This window comes from Branchiostoma lanceolatum, chromosome 19 (assembly GCF_035083965.1).
Source record: "Branchiostoma lanceolatum isolate klBraLanc5 chromosome 19, klBraLanc5.hap2, whole genome shotgun sequence".
NCBI classification, from domain to species: Eukaryota; Metazoa; Chordata; class Leptocardii; order Amphioxiformes; family Branchiostomatidae; genus Branchiostoma; species Branchiostoma lanceolatum.
Window position 1 is genome coordinate 14,163,066 of NC_089740.1, and position 15,991 is coordinate 14,179,056.

Genomic DNA, 15,991 nt, shown 5'->3' on the forward strand with positions numbered 1-15,991 from the left:
CATTACATTTTTCTTTCTATAGATAGTGACTATAAAATTTTATTTTCGTCTTTCAAAGTTAACAAGAAATTGTAAGAAAATTACCCTCTAAAGTAATGTGTCTTTCCTTTGTGCAATAACGTTATATCTTTCATTTTATAATTTCCCTCTTGATAATATGACGTTTTGAGTGGTTCTCACAACAATTTCAGCTATTTGTGTAACGTCTGTAGAAGTTTATCATTTTATGGTTCTTTGGGGAAAAGTTTTTTTATTATTTTAGAGAAACAACTTCAAGTCTCGCAGTTTCTCGCACCAAACACAGAGTCTCGCACTTTACGAGACTTCATTCCAACATGGCAGCCCAAACTCAGCTGTTACGCGCCGAAATGAGTCCTTCGAACCCTCCATACAATCAGTCGTAGTACGGCCACAATATGTTGAATCAGGCCATGTAATATGTCCTCGTAACGATGACGGCCCAGAGAACCCCGTGTAGTTCACAAAATAACTAAGACTTCTACTATATTGACGGGTTACCACGTCAAAGTCTGCCCATAACTAAAATTTTCAGAGGTCTCCGCCATTGTTTTTTGGCTGAAATACGCACCACATGGGGGTTTCGTGGCACCCGGTTACAGGGTGAGGCGCATCTGTTTCCGGGTCACACTGGTTCATAATAGAAACGACTCGACAGTTTACCGGGGATACTTGGCACAAATATGTGGGACTGTTTGGACGACAGTAATGCTTTATCTGGCCAGCTGCGTGTCCCAGAAGGCAAGAGGTTTGTGTAGACATTGTTCACAGTGTAAACATTTCTGTAACGTAGCGTTACCGTTAGAACGTTTAGTTAGAACGTTAGAGTTTCGATACGATACATATGGGGAATCATACCATCTCTACGTACACATGTACACCTGTTGGGTGTTAGGACGAGTAATGATATGCTGTAATTCTTTTCGTTGCTATGTTTGCGGCATTTATGGAAAAAAACACGTCACGCTTCTTAGTTGGGGAGGGGAGGGGGGCGATAAAATGTTCTCGGTAGAGCCAGCCATGCCATGTGTAAATTCGGGTGATTGTTGGTTAAATTCTATATGGTCAGGAGGCACTGAACTTGTAAATACACTAACATGGATGATATGCATGGTGTAGTTTGTATTTTTGAGAATGCTTCACTAACCATATAACTATAATATAAAACATAATTTTGTGTAATAACCTGTGTGTATATATTTTATTTGTTAGTTAATCCATGCGACGAAACATAATTTTTACAACTTTTAGCCTGCAACTAGTGTGTCCGTGCACAATTTTGATTCAAAGGTTTTCATTTGAATACTAGTAACTTACCTTTATACAAATACATGTACATTCTTCGGGAAGGGAGACACTGTTGTAATGCCCATCTGAATAAATTTTTGTTGTTGAATACATTTTCAGAATGGGCATTTCAGGCCCTTTTCACTGTCCTTGATGCATCTACATACCCTGTCACCATAGCTGCCTGTTGATGTCCCGTGTGGGTAACACAAGGGTGCATCATATACTTGTGCATGTATTTTCTTGAACAACCAACAGAATTGAACAGAATACATAAATGTATCAATGTTTATGACTATGCTTCTTTCTGAAATCAATGAAAACAGATATTAGTATGTTGATTTCCAGCCCTGCTGGATATTGATAATCCTATCAACCGTTCATTGCATGTTTACGTCTTCGTACCTGATATATGCTACTCTCATGTTGCTTTATTACATTGTAGATAGGTTTGATATGTCCCGATTTATGTATTTGCAGAGAATTGTATTAACTGTTGTAAAAATGATAGACTCCTCATATAGCAACGTACGACTCTGTATTTGAGAAAATGCGGATCCAACAGTCTGTATTGGAAGCCACAATTTTTGAATATTGTCATATCTATGCTGAACTCAGTAGATGATTGTCCTTTTGCTGCTTATTAGTTAGTATACTACTCTATCTCACTACTGCTAGATACTAAATGAAAAATTACCCAGCTCTGTACATACCTGACGTGTGATTTTCCTTGTACATAGTAAGATGAGTGTAGGTTTCGATCATGTGTGTGGTTTCTGAACTTGATCAATTTGTATATCTATGCCAGCTACTATGTGCCTCCAAGGATTGCTGCGTACAGAATCTTCTAATCCTGACAGTACACTGTTTACAGAGTGTAGGTTCATGTAGAATATATAGTGAGTGCAGCAAGGCCGTATGTACATTTTGCAGAATGCTTGCATCCTTCCTTTGTCCGGTGACGCAGGTTCCTACATAAGTCCCTTTCTTACCATAACTCATCAGTTTGTATTCCAATACCTTCCTCAATCGCTTTGTGAAATAGACATGGATTCATCATTATAGTATAAATCTTTTAGTTTTAGTGCAGTGGTGAAGACTGGATACAAATTGTAGATTCCATCTCAAGCTTCTGTGCAGCAGGATGCAATACCTTTTCCCTTTGTCACAAAGTTTGTGTAATGAAGAAATTATTTCATTTTTAACCTACCTGTACGTACATGTAGAAAAGAAGATGAAGAATTTCCTATGTGCCGTAAGTTGTACTATGCAGGAAGTAGGGATTTGCAGAAAATATAGTCTATGCAATAGTCAGTAACAGTAGCATTGTGCAATAAAAAAAGTATTTGTAAGAAGAATTTGGTGTTATTTCTATGTGCCTAAAGTTGAATTTTGGGAAAAGTCAGTGACTATAATCTAAAATTACAGGAAATATATTTGTATAGATTAGAGCAAGAGGACCTGAGTGAGTGAGTGAGTGAGTGAGTGAGTGAGTGAGTGAGTGAGTGAGTGAGAATATAACTGATAAATATGTTATATAAAGAGGGCTGGAAATAGTCAAATGCTCGACCAGTAAAACAAACATCTGAGTCACACATATGTATAATCTATTGTTTTCACTGTCAAATTCACAGTAGGTACAAAATGGAATTGCATTCTTCATATAAGCACAATTGTCTGTGGCAGGAGGAGAAAGGAGTTGCTCCACAGGATTGTAGAATTTGGCTCTGGCCGTTTTATTGGCCAACACAGGTTTCAAATACCAGAGTCTTTAAACATTTGAAGTTGACTCTGATATTGCCTAATTGGTTATTGACATTTATCAGACTGGGAAGGTGAGGAAGATGATAAATCTATCCATATGTTGTATTATTCTGATATAATTTAAATGCATTTAATTTCACAGGTAGGGAGAAAAAGGAGTGTTCGCGGTAGTTTTAAGTTTGCAATGGAAAACAATATTAGCGCTACAGTCATCGCGGGCAAAAGATTTCTCAGATTCCCACTGGCATTGGCAGCACACTCTCTTTCGATATCTTAATTCTACCCAGTGTCTACCCATTAAAATGACACACCTTTGGGACAGCTGTTTTTACCTCTGTTGATTCGAATGACACCATTGAAACAAGTAAATTTTCTCTGTGTGTGTCATTCCAATGACAGATGACACAGTTGGAAACTCAGCTTTCAGGGTGTGTCATTCCATTGACATAGGGGGAAACTCAGCTATACCAAGGGTGTGTCATTCCAATGACATAGGGGAAACCCAGCTATACCATAGCCTCCTGTGCAGACCCTATCTACGTAGATAACGCGCGGACCCCTCGGCTATACAACTCCCTCGGCTGCACAACTCCCTTGCCGGCATAAGAGCTACCCCCCCCCCCCCAATATATATGCCGCGCGTTGTAGGAGGCCTGCACAGGAGGCTAGCTATACCAATGGTGTGTCATTTCAATAACATAGAGGAACCTCGGCTAAACCACGGATGTGTCATTCCAATGACGGGAAATAGCTATAACAAGAGTGTGCCATTCCAATGTCATAGGGAGAAACATAGCCGTGCCATTGGTGTATCATTCCAATGATATAGGGTGAAAACAAGGTATTCCAAGGCTGTGTCAGTCGAATGACACAGGGTTAAATATAGGTGTGATAAGGGTGTTTTATTCCGATGACACATGGTGAAATTCATGTATTCATGTGTCGTTTGAATGATATAGGGTTAAATTCAGCTGTTCCAAGGGCTATCCAATGACAGAAGGTGCAATTTAGAAGTTCCAACTGTGTGTCATTCCAAAGACATAGTGTGCTCCAAGGGTGTTTCTTTCCAATAAGGCAGGAATGTTTCTAGAATTTTTCATTTCATTTATTTTACCAGCGGACACATGTGCACTCAAGTCTCTTGTCCTCTTTTTCAGGCTATAGCTACCTGGATATGACAATAAAATACACAGACATAATACACAAGGATCACAAGAATAAAACAATTCAAAACTCGTTCCTAGTCATGATGTTCACTGCAGTGTGTTCTTTGTTCTGTGACGAGTTCATTCCAAAGTACAGGAACTGTGTATTTCAGACTGTTCTTGAATAATTGTACATTTACCTGTGGTATATGCAGCTAGCATGTGTGGGTCCCACACACGCAGTTCACTTTAACATATTGCCTTAAAATAGTTACTAGCGTGTTCCTTTCCACGTGCATTCAGTGGCTCGAAACCCGCCTCCACTATAAGGCTATCGGTAACAGTCAGGTACGCGTTCTGCAGATGATGATCCTTACTGCTCGGTATAGCAACCTGTTCAGTTATGGCAATTTAGTCATATTGCAGTTAATCAGCGTTGGCAACCAAGCAGTGGTACAATTGTCCATGTATGGGCATATCATGCACAAACGGTTTCACTTTGGCACGGCATAATGCTTAAAGGCCAGCAAGGAGCTTCTTTGTAATCTTCTTGATATGAGTTCCCCACAGTAGAGTCAAGAGTAACGCCGATGTACGTGAAGGAGTCTATCCGTTCGAAGTTGCTTACTCCATACTCCATATGTTCTATAGAGACAGTCTTTCCCATATGTCGCAATTTCTGAGGCAGACCAAAAACCGTAGATTGATTTGTCCGGATGTCATTCAGTATGATAACTTAATTTCTGTAAACCAGTTAGCTGATCTTCTCATCTCCTCAGATACAGCTTCCTAATAATCACTTCTCGAGATTACCGAATGAACAGTGTCAAATGCATTTCTCAGGTCGAGGAAAATGACGACCGTGCCTGGCTTGCGGGTACTGCATGCCGACTTGACGTCCTCCACTACCTTCTAAACGGCTGTACCTGCGCTGTGGTGTTTTTTATTTTTAATTCTTTGGTGGGTCATGAGCTGACTACTATTGTTCATAAAGTGCTCTCGGATTTGTATATGGGTGAAATTCTTGCCATTTTCCAGTCACAATCCAATTTATCTACAGTACTCCAAGGCTGTGTGAATCCAATGTCATTCTAATGACATAGGGTGAAATTCAGTGCTTCCAAGGGTTTGTCATTCCATGACACTGTGTGGAATTTAGGTATCCTGAGGCTCTGCCATTCCGATCGGTGAAATGTTTGTATTCCAAGGGTGTGTCATTCCAGTGGCATAGGCGGAAACTCAGCTATTACAAAGGTGTGTCATTCCAATAACATATGAGGAACTGAGTTATCAGAAGGGTGCTGTGTCATTCCAACAGCATACGGATAAATCATGAAGTGTGTCATTTCAAAGGTGGAAAATCAACACTACCAAGGGTGTGTCATTCCATTGAAATAGGGGGGGGAAATCAGGTATACCAGGGGTTTGTCATTACAGTGACATAGGGGGAAATTCGGCTATCACAAGGGTGTGTCATTCCTCGGGTCGTGTCAGTCCAATTTTAAAGAGACTAAGCTATCCTGAGGGTATGTCATTTTCTGTGTATGTGTATTTTTCTGCTTTTTAGCGGCGTCGCAAAATGACGACAGGTGAAGGCCCTATATGTACAGCGCAACGGTATAGCACAGCTACTGACGACTTTGACAGCACAGATAGATTAGAATATCAGGTGACTTTTACGTTAACGCGTTGAGAAAACTCCCCTTTCACCAGGTTTTAGAGAGAAAAGCGCTCCTAATGTAGCCTGTGTATCAGCCTTTTCAGCTTTCGTCCGCTCTCCAAGCTCTGCTACCGGCCAAAAAAAACTTGGGGAGCGGACGAAAGCTAAAAATGCTGGTACTCAGCTTACTCAAAATGACGGTGCACGTAGCACGTAGGAATTTACCTGGAAAGCTATGTGCAGCAGCATATATGCCAGGCCATCACGCCCTGTGCCAGAATATGGTGAAGTCGCTTTTTATATCTCAAATATAAAACATCGCATTTCCTTTCAACTTGGCTGCCGGATTAAAGCCGGCTTACTCAGTTATCATAGGAACTCCCAAAAGAGGACCGTCAATGGCTGTAGAAATACTAACCGTTGAATCTCTTAGATTAAAGCATAGATTTGCACAACGTTCAGATGAAAGATCAGATTCCCCCTATGTCATTGTGATGACATACCATTGTTAAAGCTGAGTTTCGCCTATGTCATCAGAATGACAAACATTTGGTATAGCTGAGTTTCCCCCTACATAATTGGAATGACTCACACTTACTATAGCCGAGTTTCCCCTATATATACCATCGGAGTGGCACACACATGGCACAGCAAAGTTGCTCCCTATGTCATTGCAATGACCTACCTACCTACCTAATCCTCTTCGCTCCCAGTGGAGCATAAGGCGCCAACGAACTCTCTCCAGCCCTTCCTGTCTTGGGCCATCCATCTCACTTCGTGCCATGTCTTCCTCGCATCCTTCATCTCTCCCTCTACAGTTCTCCTCCAGGTCCCTAGGGGCCTGCCTATCTTTCGTTTCCCTTGAGGGTTCCATTTGAGGGCGACATGCGGGTGTCTCGTTTTGTTCATGTGGAGGACGTGTCCTAACCACTTCCAGCGTCTGTGTTTTATTTCATCTACAATGTTGCAAATGCCTGTACGTTCGCTGACTTCTTTATTTGAGATTCTCTGCTCCCAGCGTATTTTCAGGATTCTCCTGAGGCATCTTCCTTCGAACTCTCTGAGACGACTTTCTATTCTCTTATTGGTTCTCCATGTTTTTGCCGCATATAGAAGGACAGAACGCACATTTGAGTTGTATATCCTCAGTTTGGTCTTTTGCTTCAATGTAGATGACTTCCAGATGTTTCTCAGTTTGTTAAATGCTTGTGCTGCCAAGCCAATCCTGGTAGAAACTTCCTTCTCAATGTTGCTGTCGGCTGAAATGTAGCTGCCGAGATATTTAAAATCATTGCAATGACACACCCTTGGTATAGCTGAGTCTTTGCCTATATCATTGGAATGACACACCCTTGGTATAGCTGAGTCTTTGCCTATATCATTGGAATGACACACCCTTGGTATAGTTGGATTTCCCCTATGTCATTGAAATGACACCCCCTTTGTATAGCTGAGTTTTCCCCTATGTCATTGTAATGATATAGCCGAGTTCCCCTTATGTCATTAGAGTGACACACCCTTGGTATATCTGAGTTTTCTCCTATGTCATTGTAATGACACACCCTTGGTATACTGCATGGAGTTTTAACTGTAAGTGCCAACACAATAAATTGGACTTACCCAAATTTTCGACTGATCAGCTACAGTCTTTGTCAAGGAATGAACCATCCACTACTTCTGTGACGTCACGTTATGCAGATAAGACACGGGACTCGATGAGCAGTGGATCATATGTTGCAGAAAGTCTATGGCGCCCCCCATCTCTGCTGAGGGATGGTTGTAATGCCCGGATGTAGATGGACTCCTTAATCCCTCTAGCAAAAAAGTCTGATTCTGTGTCCAGGATCTTAACCTTGTCCAATGAAACCGAGTGTCCAGGCGACTCTATGTGTATGTGTTGAGATACTTCAGAAGAGGTTGTGCTCGGACGCTTGTGTTCGTTGAAACGGGCCTTGAGTGAACGTTCAGTCTCTCTAATGTACGTTTCTTTGCGCTGTCCTCTAATGTTGTGACCTTGACACGGAATGAAATAATCCCATGTGATGTGAAGATGCGTCTAAGACCTTCAGACACCCCTTTCATGTATGGCAAAGTGACGAAGCCCCTGTTGGTTCCCTTGTTGCCTTGATATATCTGGATTCCCCGATGTAATCGGAAAGACACACCCTCGGTATGGCTGAGTCCTTGCCTTTATCATTGGAATGACACACCCTTGACACAGATGAGTTTTTCCCTATATCATTGGAATAACACACCTTTGGTATAGCTGGATTTCCCCTATGTCATTGAAATGACACACCCTTGATATAGCCGAGTTCCCCTTGTGTCATTGTAATGACAAAAGCCTAGGTTACACATAGCCGAACATGGCCTCCCGACTCTCCCCCGACCATGGTTGGAGTGATTCGGGAGTGATTCGGGAGCTAGCTCGGTTGGCGTTCGGCCGAGTCGGCTGGCGTTCGGCTGAGTCGGCTGGTGTTCGGCTGCGCCAGCCGAATGTTTTGAAAATTTCAAAACATTCGGCTCTGGACGGAGGGTCTGAAATGGGTCGGCTGGTGTTCGGCTGGTGTTCGGCGCGGTCGGCTAGTGCTCGGCTGGTATTCGGGATTGAGTCAGTAGTAAAATTAGAACCTTAACCACGCCAGAAACACTACTGACTTACTCCCGACTAGTTTCCAACCTACCCATAACTCACCCCAAGGCCGTAGACAAAACTCTGCTAACTAATTCTCAACCAAGTGACTACTATCGGAACGTGAGCGAATCACCCCCGACCTTCACACGACCAAAAACAAAGAAAAACACTAAAAGCAGTATTAAAGCTAGCCATGATCCGAATTCCATCTCTCGGTGATGTTAACAACATATAGAATGAATTATTTTGATTGAAACCGAAAATGACCCGTCTTTTGAAAGTCGCTGAATATGTCCATTTAAATTCGTGAGAGGGTCTGCAATCGGTCGGGGTTTAGTCAGGAGACATTCGGTAGTCTGCGGCTAGAGGTCGGGATGGTTGGGAGTAAGCTAGAAAGCATTCGGGGCACATTCGGGAGTAATTCGTGTACGGGTTAGGAGATGATCGGCGCATCTTCGGCGCATGTTCGGCGCCAAAGATAGGCGTGGCCCAGAAACTGGTCAGAATGCTCCCGAACTACCGCCGACCTGAGTCGGCTAGCGTTCGGGAGCCATGTTCGGCATTGTGTAACCTAGGCTAAACCCTTTGTATAGCAGAGTTTTCTCCTATGTCATTGTAATGACACAGCCTTGGTTTTTGCCATGTTGTGTCAAGGACAATGACTTGGTGATCTGGATTACAAGTTTTAGATTAGATGTAACGTTAAGTTTCTCAACGATTCTGGTCAAAATACATAATGGTAGATCTTCTAAGGAGAAAAACTAAAAAAAGGTACAGCAGATTTGCATGTTATTTGGTACGCAGGTAGGTTGGACATAGACGTACACACTGAAGTGCAAATTATGCAAATTGGGACTGAATCTGCAGAAGTAATGAAGAAAATCTATACCTCCATTCTAGGCATGTTAGTAGCAAACCTGGGTCACTTCTCCAGGGGCACGACAGGTGGTGGTCATACCATTGAGGGTTATAGAATGACATTGGTAGGGAACTGGTTTCCAAGAAAACCACATATGAGAACCAAACAAGCACCCGCTGGCACAAAAAAACACAACTTGCAACGGCAAGAACAATTCACTATGGCAAAAAAGACACCATTTAATAAAAACAAAATTTCATGGAGATTTCGCGACGTAAGACTCTTATTAACGCACTGGGAAATGAAGCTATACCAAGGATGTGTCATAATTCTATGACATCGGGAGAACCTGAACTAACTATCAGAAGGGTGTGTCATTTCAAAGACATAGGGGGAAACTCAACTATACCAAGGGTGTGTCAGTCACATAATATAGGGGGAAACTGAGCTATCAGAAGGGTGCTTTGTCATTCCAATTGCGTACGGAGAAATCATGAAGTGGTCATTCTAATGACATACGTGGAAAATCAACAATACCAAGGGTGTGTCATTCCATCGACATAGGGAGAAACTCAGCTATACAAAGGGTGTGTCATTCCTCAGGTCGTGTCAGTCCAATACTAATGACAGGTGAAGACCAAGCTTTCATGAGAGTATGTCATTCTCTGTGTCGTGACACAAACGAAACTTGTATTATGTTTCTGTCTTTGAGCGGCGTTGCAAAATGACGACAGGTGAAGTCCCTATATACTTAAGCAGCGCAACGGTACCTGTAGTAATACTAGCCGTTTAATCTCTTAGATTGCAGCATAGACTCCTGATACACCCTCGGAAGAACACACCCTTGTTATAAGCTGAGTTTCCCCCTATGTCATTGGAATGACACACCCTTGGTTAGCTGGATTTTCCCTATGTAATGAGAATGACACACCATTGGTATTGCTGAGTTTCCCCCTAAGTCATTGGAATGACACACCCTTGGCAAAGCTGAGTTCTTGCCTATGTCATTGGAATGACGCACCCTCGTTATAGCTGAGTTGCCACCTATGTCATTGGAAAGTACACCCTTGGCACAGCTGAGTTCCCCGCTATGTCATGAGAATGACAGAGCCTTGGTTAGCTGGATTTCCTCAATTGTCATGAGAATGACACACCCCTGGTAAAGCTGAGTTTACCCCTAAGTCATTGGAATGACACACCCTTGGCAAAGCTGAGTTCTTACCTATGTCATTGGAATGACACACCCTTGGTATAGCCGGATTTCCCCCTATGTCATTGGAATGACACACCCTTGGCAAAGCTAAGTTCTTGCCTTTGTCATTGGAAGGACTCACACTAGGTATAGCTGAGTTTTCCCATATATCATTGGAATGACACGCCCTTGATATCGCTGGATTTCTCCCTATATCATCGGAATGACACACTCTCGGTATGGCTGGATTTCAGGCTATGTCATTGGAACGACACGCCTATGACAGAGCTGAGGTTTCCCCTCTGTCTTCTGATAGCTGAGTTCCTTATGCCATCGGAATGACGCACATTTGTTATAGCTGATTCTTTGCCTTTATCATTGGAATGACTGGATTTCCCCCTATGTCATGAGAATGACACACCCTTGGTATAGCTGAGTTTCCCATTGTCATTGGAATAACACATCCTTAGTATAGCTGGATTACCCTCGAAGTCATCGGAATGGAACACCATCGGAGTCTTTGCCTTATCATTGGAATGACGCACCCATGACACAGCTGAGATTTCCCCATATGTCATTGGAATGAAAGCACCTTGGTATAGCCGGATTTCCCCCTATGTCATTGGAATGACACGCCCTTGGTATAGCCGAGTTTTTGCCTATGTCATTGGAATGACGCACCCGTGGTATATCTGATTTTTTTGCCTACATTATTGGAACGACACACCTATGGCACAGCTTAGTTTCCCTGAATATGTCATTGGAATGACACTCCCTTAGTATAGCTTAGTTTCTTCCGATGTCATTAGAATGAGACACAATTGGTATAGCTGAGTTTCTCTTGTGTCATTAAAATGACACACCCTTAGGTCATCATAGAAGGCACAGTACACGATTCATTTTCGACTTTATCCAGGCTACACATGGTTGTTACCGTCCCAGAATGACACACACTTACGATTAGGGCACACTCATATCACTGGAAGGACGGAATTACACGCCCTTGGGATACCTCAATTGCTCCCTATGTCTATGATGATCCATCAAGTGTCAATGACAATGATTTGGTGATCTGGATTATAAGTTTTAAATAACATGTAACGCTATTAGAGGGAGAATACAAAAGAATGGGGGTCAAAAACTCATTCAAAGTCCTTTATCTCAAGGATTCTGGTCAAAATACATAATGGTAGATCTTTAATATGTTTATATATGCTTCTAGTGAGTTCTACGCTTCATATTTATTTCGGCCAAACTTTCCTTATAGTGTTAACGTTAGTTACATTAGTTTCGCGATAGAATGACTCGATTTGAAGTAGGTTTCATTTTGGTAATGAGTTAACCTTTGTTGACATATACAAAATTCACATACGGATCTCTAAACTGAAGGTACAATATCGGCGATCACTCTGTTTGTTTGGCTCTGGGTGCTTCCTTTGACCCGGAAGTAGACTGGATCATGATATACATCGGCCGTCTGGAAACCCCCATGCAGACCGTAAAACCTCGCCAAAATGAGTACTTAGAAGGTCAACTTTGAAGGGACAAACCTCGTGTTCAAATACTTTTTGAATTCTCAACTGACCTACACGAGGTTGTCAGACGTGTTGAGATCACAGGGACACATAAACCAGCCTGATTCAACGTATCGTGACTGTACTACGACTGATTGTATGGAGGGTTCGAAGGACTCATTTCGGCGCGTAACACAGCAGCGCGTAAGTTCAACCAAAGTTTTCTCCTTATTCCTCGTTCCCGCGTTTATTCCCGGCAATGACATTTATTGGTCACTTCAAACAGAACGTCTGTAAAGTAGATATCACTGTATTGGTCTCTTAAAATGTTGTTAAAGGTTAGAAAGTGCTGAACTAGCGGAGTAGCGCTGGACACAGCATGCAGAAACGTGGAACTGAGCTAAAGGGGGAGGGGGGCTACTGCTAAACGCACGGATTTTGCGCTTTCACATGTAAACTATGTTATAAACACCTCGTTAACGGTATTCGAGGGGCGGGGGAAGTAGATGGGGTGATAATTGCAGCTTTTCACGCCTATTGTCCGTCTTGAATTGGTTTTTAACAAACATAAAACAAGGAGCTCGTTTTATAAACAAAGGCAGTTTTCGTAAATGTGTACTAGTGTTTGTCAAGTTTCTAGCTTGTATTTTGTTTTCTGAAGCAACGACCACGCCCCCCCCCTACAACCCCGCCCCCAGTGATGGCCATCATAGGGTTTTAGGGAGTACAGATATTGAGAAATGCTAATAGTACAAGATACTAGTAGTAAGTAGTGACCAGTACTGTAATGTACTACTAGTAAATGAACACGAAATGAACATGAAATGTTGAACTGTCTATCTCAAAACATTGTACTGTCTTCTGATCATTTTGAACTGATTCTCGAACTTCGAACTGTATTTCTTTGTACGCAGTCCTACTTTGTTCTAGACTAACAGTTCATTGAAATAATGCTGTTGATGTTTTGTTTTTACTCCAGGGCGGCACCAAAGGGCAGGGAGACCAGGAGAGGAAGAAGAAGGAGACCATCTTAGACCTGTCCAAGTACCTGGACAAACCCATCAGGGTCAAGTTCCATGGAGGGAGGGAAGGTATCATGCTTTTTACCAGCTTTGTATAACTACAAGCCCGTGGCGCAAGCGGTAACACAACCCCGCTGCTTTGCCATCTGGATCAAAGTCCGTGGATCCTGGGGCCCGAGTTCAATTCTAGGGGCGGCTCAGCTCGGACATGTTGTAAGGGATTGCATTCATCATTTCGGATGGTGATGTAAAGCCAGTGGCCCCGTGTATGAGGGAGCTCCGGGCATAAGCCCCTAGCGTCAAACTTCTGCACGTAAAAGAACCCAACATACTTCTCGAGGAGAGTAGGGGTGACCCGGTGTACTTGGTCAAAAAAATGGGTGCCTTGGCAAAGCCGCATTGCACTACCAGCAGCTACTTGAAAAAGTGTCATGCTTCACCTAAATTGAGGATGACTGCTTTACTTTTTAAGTAAAGTAATGGTTTGAACTGTGCATGCATAAGGTAAAAGTAAAAAAGTTAAAGGTAGTCTTGTATCCTTTTTGAGGCTGTAGCGGCAGTGGGTTGTTATCCACTGTGTCTAGGACACGGTATTGGAAGGTGGAGCCCAACCCCTCTCCTTCTACCGACTTTTACCTCCCCAACCAAAGTCAGGTAGCTGTTAGCAAACTAACAAACGAATATTCTGACGCAAACCCAATGTTCTTTGTTTCTTCTTCAGCAAGTGGCGTTTTGAAGGGATATGACCCACTACTCAACTTGGTGTTGGACAACACAACAGAATACCAAAGAGGTAAGTAAAGTCTAATCCATAGACTCCTAAAATGGTAACAGATGTAAACTTTCTTAAAGTGCCATTTGCAATGACACAATGTCTAGCCAGGAATGCACCCATAACCTCTAGATGTTCATGTCTTCTAGCTTAGCCCCACAGCTTTTTGACGCCACCAAAATGATTTAAGGCCTTTTTTTTACCTATACCTTTTGACTCTTCCCTCTCCCCCCAGACCCAGACGACCCGTTCAAGCTGACAGAAGACACGCGGCAGCTCGGGCTGGTGGTGTGTCGCGGCACGTCGGTGGTCCTCATCTGTCCTCAGGATGGCATGGAGGCCATCCCCAACCCTTTTGTACAACAGGAGGGATAGAGCTAGGGGCAATCTCTGTTTATTGTGAAAGTAATATCTTTAATGTATTCTTGCAAGTCTGATACTTTGCAAGAGTCATAGTAGGTAAGACTAGCAGCAGTTTTATTACATTATTGTTTCTTCTTTGCGAAAGTACAACAGGAGGGATAGAACTAGGAGCAGTATCTGTTTATACGTTTGTGAAGGTTAGACATCCAGGTAACCAATATATAAAGAGAATTCAAACTCTACAACTGGATAAAAATTCGGAGATTTATAGAAATAAATCTCCGAATTTTTATCCAGTTGTAGAGTTTGAATTCTCTTTATATAGTATCTGTTTATATTATCATGGAAGTCTTTTCTTTAATGTAACCTGCAAATCTGATACTTTGCAACAGTCATAGGAGGTAAGACTAGCAGCAGTTTTATTACATTATTATTTCTTCTCTCTGAAAGTATAATAGGAGGGGTAGAACTAGGGACAACTTCTGTTTATTGTGAAAGTAATATCTTTAATGTATACTTGCAAGTCTGATACTTTGCAACAGTCATGGGAGATAAGACTAGCAGCAGTTTTGTTACATTATTGTTTCTTCTCTGTGAAAGTATAGTAGGAGGGGTAGAACTAGGGGCCATCTTTGTTTATATTATGAATATATTTTCTTTAATGTAAAGTTGCAAGTCTGATGTTTTTCAACAGGAGGGATGGAACTAGGAGCAGTATTTGTTTATATTATCAGGGAAGTCTTTTCTATAATGTAAACTTGCAAGTCTGAGACTTTCAACAGAAGGGAAAGAATTAGGGGCTATCTCTGTTTATATTATTGTGAAAGTATTTTCTTTAATGTAAACCTGCAGGCCTGATGTTTTCCAACAGGAGCTAGGGGCAACTTCTGTTTATGTTAATGTGAAGGTATTTTCTTTAATATAAACTTGCAGGCCTGATGCTTTCCAACAGGAGGGATAGAACTAGGGGCAATCTCTGTTTATATTATTGTGAAAGCATTTTCTTTAATGTATACTTGTATTCCTGATTTGTTGGAAAGAAGAGTACCATATTGTCATGTGGAGGTTGAACTGAGTGGCAATTTCTGTTTACTTTTTTGTTTTCTACCTTCTGAAAGTCTTTTCTATAATGTGTACTTGCAAGCCTGATATTTTGCAACAGAAGAAAATCATATGGTCATAAGAAAGAAGCAGCAGTTTTTGTTGTTATTGTTCTCTTTTTATGTTGAGCCCATAGGTATGGGCTCAACATATTGTTATGTTTAGCCATACCTAGTATGGCTCAACATATTGTTTTTGTTCACGTTCTTCTTCTCCTTCTTCTGCCAAATCTTCCAATTGATTCAACTCTGCCATTTTTTAATCAACCGACCTGAAATTTGGCATGGAGGTAAAGAAGGCAAATACCCTCATGTGATTTTTTCATTTTTTTGAAACAGGCCTGAAAATCATTTTTATGGAGTTTTTTGGGGGCATTTTTAGGCAAAAATTACATTTTGGTCTCCTGTGGCCTGGTTTTACAAGCAAATGACCTGACATTCGGTACAAGGGCGCCTTGAACATGTCCCTACAGGATTTCAATCACAATTCTGGTGTACATCACTTCAAAATGCTTCATTTTGGGGACTTTTGGACCCATTTCAGACCAAAAACAGGCCAAAAGTGGTATCCCCGTTCCATGTTCTATTTGCTGCTGGCCAAAGAATCCATGTTCTATCTAAGGATCCCCGCGTTCCATTTGCTACTGGCCAAAGAACACG

The 15,991-nt window shown here is 42.0% G+C and overlaps 1 protein-coding gene and 1 long non-coding RNA gene across 2 annotated transcripts; both read left to right on the forward strand.

Annotated features, from left to right (window-relative positions):
* The first annotated feature begins 355 nt into the window (after nucleotides 1-355).
* On the forward strand, nucleotides 356-2,663 carry LOC136425487 (uncharacterized). Its single transcript, XR_010754057.1, has 2 exons — nucleotides 356-766; nucleotides 1,426-2,663. It is a non-coding gene; the product is annotated as an uncharacterized lncRNA (long non-coding RNA).
* A 9,356-nt stretch (nucleotides 2,664-12,019) lies between these two features.
* Nucleotides 12,020-14,315, forward strand: LOC136425165 (U6 snRNA-associated Sm-like protein LSm7). The gene is made up of 4 exons (XM_066413961.1): nucleotides 12,020-12,058; nucleotides 13,054-13,165; nucleotides 13,818-13,889; nucleotides 14,104-14,315. The coding sequence occupies exons 1-4, from the start codon at nucleotides 12,020-12,022 to the stop codon at nucleotides 14,241-14,243; spliced, it is 363 nt and encodes a 120-aa protein (XP_066270058.1). The 3' UTR covers nucleotides 14,244-14,315.
* The last annotated feature ends 1,676 nt before the right edge of the window (nucleotides 14,316-15,991 follow it).